Genomic DNA, 8,949 nt, shown 5'->3' with positions numbered 1-8,949 from the left:
TGTGGCGTCTCCCTCTGAGGCAGGAGAATAAATTAGCTCTATGAGCGCTGGAACGCAGATGGCATCTGCTCAATTCGCGAAGCGCAAAATGAAAAAGAAAGCAGATTAGTCTCGCGTCTCACTGCAATTTGAGGTAAAGATTGAAAAAGAAAACATGCACATGTTTAATTCATGTACCATTACACTAGGAATGTAAAAAAAGACATGGCATAGTCAATGAAATGGCCTCAAGCTTTTGTCAAAGCCAGTTTAAAATTTACAAAGTGTCCATTTTTTTTTTCATAGAAAGAAGCCGAAACCAAAGCTTGATATAAATAGGAGTAAAAAAGTTTATTTTGTTTTTTAATGCATTCATGCATATTGTGATCATTTTCGGGATAGCAAGAGTGCAGCCCTAAAGTGTCAAGAGTAATATTCAGTTTTAATCAGTTGCACTGTATACTAATAGCACTAAAAAATGCTACCCCCTTCTCTCACCCATTAAAAGAGAGTCAAATATTTCATACGTAAGCAGAATATGCTGCAATGAAAACAACGTAAAGACATAAAATTCGGACAGTAAAATATGTAGCAATAGTGTGCCATAAATTATCAGCACAGCCAACATTGTTGAATATCAATGCCACTATTCTGTACCGAGTGTGTAAAAAAATGCATTTTTTTTTTCACCGTCTGGAGGGTCACAAGAATGACAACAGTTCATTAGCTTTCTTGCATAACCACAAATCAGCAGCTCTTCTTACCTTTAGCAATAACAGCCAACATGCTACAGGGTCTGATATTTGGCTCCTCCAAGTAATTATGCATGGCATGAATGTAAAAGTACCATTTATAGTCAAAATGTAAAGTTCTGATATTTACACAATATTAAAAACAAAAATGGAGTTCCTTGCTAAAGAACAGTACTACTTGCTACTACTAGTGATGCAATGTGGCAAAACAGCAGCACAAACACGAACTTAGCATTTACCCAGATTACGTGTAGCATTAATCAGAATGAGTGTAATCAGGTTTATACTACTGCTGATACTTTGCAGCATAAAAACAAAAAAAGGCAATATACTCGATCCCATAGAACAGTCAACTTACACAAACGTACCTTCCACATGAGGGTATTGGTACCCAGACATATTGTTCGTCAATTTGTACTCATAGGTACTACAGTTTATAGAACATGCAAGCACATGAAGTGTGCCAGTTATTGTTTAAAGGGGTCATGACGCCCAATTTTCAACCATAATCTGTGTTGTGCGCGTTGATTCTTGTACGTTTACAGACAAGCTGGCAAAATTTTAGCGAATTTAATCGAGCTGTCAATTTATAACTGAATATTTTTGTAAACGAGCGAGCGACTTGAGAGTAAGGCAACACTGGCGTGCTCGCTAGCCGCGATGCCACGAACCGCTTGCTGGTGGGGCTGCTGCACGGTCTGCATTCCGGAGGACGATCATGTTTCGTAGTCGGCTGCGCTTGCAATCGAACTTTTTCTGCGATGTTGAACTTGCCACTAGAACTAAATGACTTCCATGGTTTGAAACAATGCCACTGCGTCACCCATGTAGCGCTGGTTCTTGCAGCAAGCAATTTCAGAGGTCAAAAAGTGTCCTGTGAATGTGCACTGCGTATGCTGTTTGCCACTACGAATAGATATTCATTTAAACTCCCTGCAGGCAGTGCCATGGTTGAGCGTCACACTTGATATTTTCTTTCACCGAAACCGAATGGAATCGACTGATTTCAAGCAAAGATTTGGCCAAAATGTATATCGTAGGTAACCCTAGCGCCGCAATGACATGCCGCTTGCATCGGCTTATTGTTTACATATGCCGCATGCAACAACCGATAGAAAAAAAAAAACAGTCCCGACGCAGAGCATTGCTACGACCACTTAATTATTATATTCAGCACCGCAAGTTGTGCATGCACGTATGCTAGTCGAAAAAATATGCACACTTTGCCGATTCCACGGCGCTAAGTAACACTTGCTCGCGAACGCAGCAACAACGGACCCCTGTACCCCAAGCTTGCTTTTTAACCTGAAACACTTGAAATAAAGCTACTTGTGATTGCGGAGAGGTGTCTGCAACATCGGCCCCAATGACGAAGTCGTCGGCATCTTGGTTCACACCGTCTTCCGATGCTTTCTTCGTCCCTTCAGCTGGTGACAATGGAGTCGAAGTCAAAATGTTCAATGTACTTGACGTTGTCGCCGAATATGGTGATGGTGCCGGTAACACACCAACACTTGCAACCCACTGACACGTGCAAAACACGTGGCAAGCAACACTCGCAACACTGACCGTGTGCGTAAGGTGCTGTTTGATAGCAGACGATGACACTGCTTCTTCGGCTTGTGACGTCGTGCACGCCATGACAAAATGGCAGTCGTCGGCAATGGGCATAGTTTGCAGCCGATGACTTCTACGGCTTATTTTGAACTGAAATAATCTCTTACAGTCTTGTTTTCGCACGTGTACAAGCATATTTGATCCTCTACCTTCGTTTTTCACCGAAAACCATCAATTATTGGGTGACCATGTCATGACTCCTTTAAGCGTAAAGCCAAGCACCATTAAATGTCAACAATAAACTTCACAAGCACAAAATTCACTTTCCAATGATTTTTCTTCAATGCATTGAATTTCATGTTCATACCTGCCAAGTTCAAGGATTCTGAATCCGGGAGATATCTGCAACGGAGGGGGGGTCACGTTGAATTATTTTGCAGTTTTCTGGTACCAAAAGAAAAAAAAAGCCAGCCACAGCGACAGCTACAAGAGGAACCTTTCAGAGCATTTTCAACACACTCATAGGGTAACTACTGCAAGCATTCTTGCTTGATACCCACTAAGGCATTGTTAATAAACTTGTGGGTAGTGGGCCAACATTCGCTATGCTATTTTTTTTCATTCTTCTGAGAAGCTTAGTATCCGCTAAACACTTGCAAGGAATTTTGCGCCAAATGTTCATGCAGTCGCAGACGAGGACGAGGAATGGGTATGCGCCACAGTTAATCGACGACGAGGAATGGGTATGCGCCACAGTTAATCGGGGAACAAGAACAAGCTTTAGTAATGGGTTGGAGCATTGGACGACCCATTTGTTACGCTATTCACATTGTGCGACGACTGGTTGTTCTTTCGCTGTTTTAAAACGCTTTAAAGTCATATCAACGCGATTGCTTTCCTGACATCAAGCCTGCCTAAGGAAACTTTGCCAACAAATCGCAAGCACCAGCGTCGCTCAGTGGTAGAATACTAGGCTGGCACCCAGCGAACCCGGGTTCGAGCCCCATTGTGTCTTTGGTGCTACATTTGCCAACAAGTCGCAAGAACTGGCATAGCTCAGTGGTAGAATACCGAGCTGACACCTAGCAGACCCCGATTTCGAGCCACACCGTGTCTTTGATGCTAGGTCTTTTTTTCTAATTTCGGGCGATGTGGTTACGGACATCGGCGGCGGCTTTCAACTGCACGTGACCTGAGTTGTGATCTGATAACAGCTTTTGCTGTAAAAAATATCGCCAGAACAAGAGCAGGGCGGGAGGGGGTCACAACTGCAAGCGTCGGCATTGCAGCCTTATAATGGCTTGGAGTGCCCAAACACACGAGGAGGGTTTCCCACTAAGGTGAGAGTGGCAAATTAGGAGCGCAAATCATACCGAAATTTCGCGTCATCAAAAGAAGTAGCAAAATCTATTTCCATCGAAACAACTTGCTTATGTCTTCTTAGGACACATGTGAATAAAAGTGATGGCGCAGCTGGCTGCCGCGAAAGCGCAGGTTAAAGCTTTTCTCACTGTTAGATTTTTTAAACAGGAACAGTGGTTGCAACGAATAATAGTCCCTTTTCAAACTGCATGCACTGGCAAAACTTAGTCGTTTTATGTTATCTATGATGGCAACCGCCGTGGTTTTGTCCACAGAGTTTGCGGAAAGCAGCACTGCTTTCACTGGTCAAGTGTTGTATACGCGTACACTTTTTGAGTTCTGTCAGTTACGTCGTCACCATACATGATCGTGCCAAGAACAAGCGCAGTTGTGGCAACGACAACCACACGAACTGTAGTGGTTGCATACGTACTTCTGAAGCTTCAAGCACGCTGCTCTTGGCTTTCGTTAGACGGTTTCCATACTAATGTTCGTGTCACCCGCCGCAATTAGAAAATGTGTTCGGAACATTCGAATTTAGGCCCAATGAACATAGTGGAATTAGGCTGGGGAATTTTACGAATTCTTATCTGCCACGGTTTCACATCACTGTGATTCTACTGCACGTTTAGATGAACGCCTCTTCTCATTTATAATAATATGAGGCAGGTTCGAAAAGCCTGGAGCAAATCGAGCTGCTTTTTTTGTCAATGCGTTCTTATCACGCACACAAATTTAGATTTTCGGGAGATTTTCATGACAACCTCACAAACAAGAAACGGTCAAAATCCGAGAGTCTCCCCAACTTGGCAGGTATGCACGCTACAAATAAAACAAATATAAAAGATAATCAATGAGTTTTCTCCCACACAACCACACATTGAAAACACACACTGAAACAACATGACTTTAGTAAGCCAACACGCACCGAGTACAACACAGACATTCAAAATTTTGAAACATGGTAACAAAAACAAGTTTGTAAACAAAACAAGGATACAATAAAGCACTTTTTGACACAAGCATAATCCTAAAATTCCCCATCTAAAAACACTAGATAGGATTCCGTGAGAAACAGCAAACTGACAGATTTCATTATTCTAAGTTTGGACATCCATGTTGCTTTACAGTAAATGCATGATGGTAAATGTGTGATCAAATTTAACCATCTCCCTTGGCACAGGTAAGTGATATAATGCAGGCATAAGTAGAACCCTGCTATAGGCATACTCATCGTCCACTCTCATATCCTGGGAAGAGTGCCTGCAGTGTTTTCTGCAGGGACTTGTTGACCAGAAGAGTGTAAGTGTTACCCAGGTCCTGGCGGCAGGTTGGGCAGCTGAACACCTCAGCCTTGAAAGACCTTTGCAAACAGCTCTGTAATGTAAAATGATGGGAACAAAACACCATGGTTATGCAGAGGGAAGCGCAGTGTTTTCAGCAACAAAGTAAGCACTGATGCCGATGCCAATTCAGAAATGTAAGCATATAAAATTTTAAAAACATTAATATTTCTAATTTGCAGGGTATTGTTAAAGAGGATGTCTATGAAGTATAACATACATCTAAAAGTACTAAGAAGAAGACTGACACTTTGCTGTACTTGAAACACTCGATGTTGATCGAGCCATCAGACAATCTATTCCTTCACAGCATGAAATAAGCCAGATTATCGTTTTCTTTTTCACGAAAGACTGATATCGAACTGTCCCTTACCAAAGACATTACTCAGAAAACAATATGGTTGTACAGATGTATATGCTAATCTAGTCTTCTCTCAGAGATATAATTGGAAATTTATCTCTCCACAATGCTTGTTTTTATGCAAATAACAAACAGAACACAAAGACAAAAATGTAAACTACTACTGTCCTCACTTACTTTTAATTTTATACCTTCATGATTTTATTACACTGAAGGCTCCTCTAAATGCTATATACTAGGCTTGTCCAAATGGTGAAATTTAGGTTAGAAGCGAATGGTGATTTTGGTCGAATAATTTCGGATTGAATAGTCTGTGCGAGCGTGTGTGTGTGCGTGTGTGTATATGTATATATATGTATATATATATATATATATATATATATATATATATATATATATATATATATATACACACACACACTCCAGTAACGTTATATACATGCTACATTGCAACATCTGCGGGCAAGAATATATCGGCCAAACAGACACGCCATTTCGGCTGCGGTTCAATAATCACCGGTACCACGCCACTTCACTGCCGAAGCTACCTTTATCTAGACATCTGCGCCTGCCGAACCACAGTTTTGAAAATGTCAGCGTAACTCTTTTGCAGTCCGGTTTCTCAAACAGACGCGAGCGCGAACAGCGTGAGGCATATTTTATTTTCAAATTTCGTACATTAGTAGCCGGCATCAACGAGGACCCCGGAAAACTCAACTGCCTCCGAGAAGTAAGCCAGGAGAAAATTGGTGACAAAGATTGATAGCTGGAGACCATGCTTTTTTTCTGACTGACTCGTACGTGTACACTGTCCTTTTTTTTTCACATGCACATACAAAGTGTTTACGTTCGCCTACCACTTCATAACCATTGAATGGAAACGGACGAAGATTAGAGGTAAATAGCCGACCAACCCATTAACGAGAAACCTTTCCTTTACTCACGCCGCCCACCGCCCGCCGAACGACCCATTACGGGGAAACTCCTTTCTTTACGTGCGTCGTCACGGAGCCTCCCGGCACCGCGGCGACAATCTTGGGTGGCCCGACACACGTCAAGAACTGAACAGCACGTGATATGAACCGTATGTGGATGTAGACGGACAGTTGGCTTCGTTCTCAGTGTTGACAGTGGTTCTTCCTCTTTTTTACTTTCTTTCTTTTCTTTCTTTTTTTCGTCTTTTTTCTCCCCCTTTTTTGTTTTTCTCCTTTTTCTAGTTCCCTCTCACTCTCGCAAACGTCTTTCAAGGCGAGAGGGACGCGGCAGCAAGGAAGTTTGGAAGCTCATGTCAGTATAACTCATCCCCTGATGAAGGGAGGACCCCTCCCGAAACTGTTGGGAAATAAATATATTTATCCTTGTTGACAATGCTCCCGTTGTGCCATATCCCATACCTTCACGAAGACTAACTGGCCCATTGAATTATTACTCCCACTATATATATATATATATATATATATATATATATATATATATAAAGACTCAACTAATCTGCACAACATGTTCTAAGAGTTAAGATAAGGCCTTTGTGCAATGCTGCGGTTGTTCAAAAAAGTCTAAAAACTTTGAGTGGTCGCAGAATTTGGCTTTCGGTAGAATACAAGGGATAACTTGCAAAATATGTAACATTTTAAAATTTACTATAGCTAGAGCATATAAGCTGGCATAACAAGCTTTCTAACTATAAAAAATTATGAATCGATCTCAGGGTAATATGTTCATTTAAAGAAGCCCTGCAACACTTTTTCAAGTAACCAAGGAATGGATTCACTATAGAAGCTCATTGCCTCCCGAATTCACCGCCACAAAAATTTTTAGGATCTGTCCAGTACGAGCGGAGTTAAAAATATTTGTCACATGCTGCAATTGCATTCTCTTTCGTCCCGACTAAAACACTGGAAGCTAAGCCGGGAGGGATGGCATGGCACGCATAATAACAATTTAAGGTGAAATGCATCCGCATTGTGATACGTTGAAGCCTGACAAAGACGGTGGTGAACCGCCCATCATCTCTTTCGTCTGATAGTCCGAAACTGCCCAGATATCTTTCAGAACAAATTTGTCCAGGCAGCTTCCCCTATGGCACGCAAAAACGAATGCCAACTAGAACCCAGGCGATGAGCGGAGCAACCAAAAACCAATGCGCTCTGGCAAAAAGTGTGAAGGAAATGAAGTTTTATCGACCATATCCACTGGGCGCAATAGCGGCGTTACTATGGCTCTGTCAGAAAACACATACCACTTACTGCTTACGTGCTTGTGCCATGACCTGCTGAGGAGTGGCGGCATTTGCGTTTCCGTAGGTATCAGACTGAACTTTGATGGACTGGAGGAGTGACAGCCTCTATTCTTTGTGCTGCATTGTTAGCTGTGCAATATTTCCCTATGGCTGTTGAGGCAGCCGTTGGGGTCTGAACGAAAATGTGTGGAACTAGTGTTCATTTATTTATTGTGGTACGGATGAAGGATTCGGAATGCTCAGTGAAATTGTGGCAAGTGCTACAAAAAAAAGACATTTTTTTTTTAAGCCGTTTGAATATTTTAACAGCTCGTATCGCTGTCTGCCTTCAGGTTGGTGTGTGGTTGAGAGAGTGGCTATCGGGCAATTCGACGATAAGTAATTCCGAGAATACACGCAGGGGTCAATAAAGCAAAGCAGCGCGGATGTGGGAAATTAGGCACTGCGGAAAAACCACCATAGCTGCGCAGCAGCTGTCTGCTACTTAGCGCTTCACAAGCAGACGAGAGTGCCTTTTCTGCACACCTGAATGAGAAATCGTGGCTGCAGAACATATGATATGACTGCATTTTCTTGCGGTGCTGAACGTTGCTGCCTAATAGTAAATTGTATTTTTCGGGGACATGTCAACCGAAACATATTACACACAGTGCTGCAGGGTTATTTTTAGTTTTCACGATTTCAAATTTAGCAACTGGGAAATCAAACTATTAAGTAGGAACGTATCACTGAGGTTCTGCTGTTCTACTGCGAAATAGCTGAAACATTCTCCTCCACTCTTATGGAAAAGTTTTCCAAGTTAACAGATGTCTTCACTAAGTTTTTGTAATAACGAGAAAACATGCCCAGCCAATGTGTACATCATACCTGGCACAGGTTATGCTTGCAGGGTGTCGTCACAGGATGACAGACTAGTTCTTGACAGCACACACATGTAAACACTGTTTGAACACGATCCAGAAAAGCCACCCGGCCTGCTGACGTCATTTCCAAGCATTCACTCCAAAGGTGCTGGTTACATTTATCTGCTTCTATTGTCTTGCACACCGATGCCTCTAATGCCCAGCAAGTTTTGAGCTGCCCACTGCTGGCTCGTCGCTTCTTCGAAATAGGCGCATCTTCACCAGAGCTCACTGGAAGTTTCACAAGATATTTCAGATTAACACAATATTCACACTTCCTCCAAGCAAAATTCGTAAAGTATACGATAGTTTTAACAGCCACACATCTTACTGTTCCTTCCGATGCGGTTTAAGAGCTAAAATAAAGCGCATACGAAGGGCTACTGCTGTTACCTGTTCACTTATGATTAAAAGCAGTACTCTTGAATTATCATTCCAGTGACATAGTGTATGA

General features: G+C 42.2%; 1 protein-coding gene across 1 annotated transcript in view; it reads right to left on the bottom strand.

The window, feature by feature from the left end:
* Nucleotides 1–311: 311 nt before the first annotated feature.
* Nucleotides 312–8,949, bottom strand: part of LOC119177367 (E3 ubiquitin-protein ligase UHRF1-like) — a 78,871-nt gene continuing 70,233 nt past the window's right edge. The window contains exons 17-18 of the mRNA XM_075878444.1: nt 8,461–8,726; nt 312–5,027 (exon numbers count right to left, since the gene is read on the bottom strand). Of these exons, the coding sequence (XP_075734559.1) occupies nt 4,881–5,027; nt 8,461–8,726 (413 nt within the window). The 3' untranslated portion in view covers nt 312–4,880. The remainder of the gene's footprint in view (nt 5,028–8,460; nt 8,727–8,949) is intronic.

This window comes from Rhipicephalus microplus, chromosome X (assembly GCF_043290135.1).
Source record: "Rhipicephalus microplus isolate Deutch F79 chromosome X, USDA_Rmic, whole genome shotgun sequence".
NCBI lineage: Eukaryota > Metazoa > Arthropoda > Arachnida > Ixodida > Ixodidae > Rhipicephalus > Rhipicephalus microplus.
Note: the sequence above shows the minus strand (reverse complement) of the source record. Positions and strands in the feature narration are given on the sequence as shown.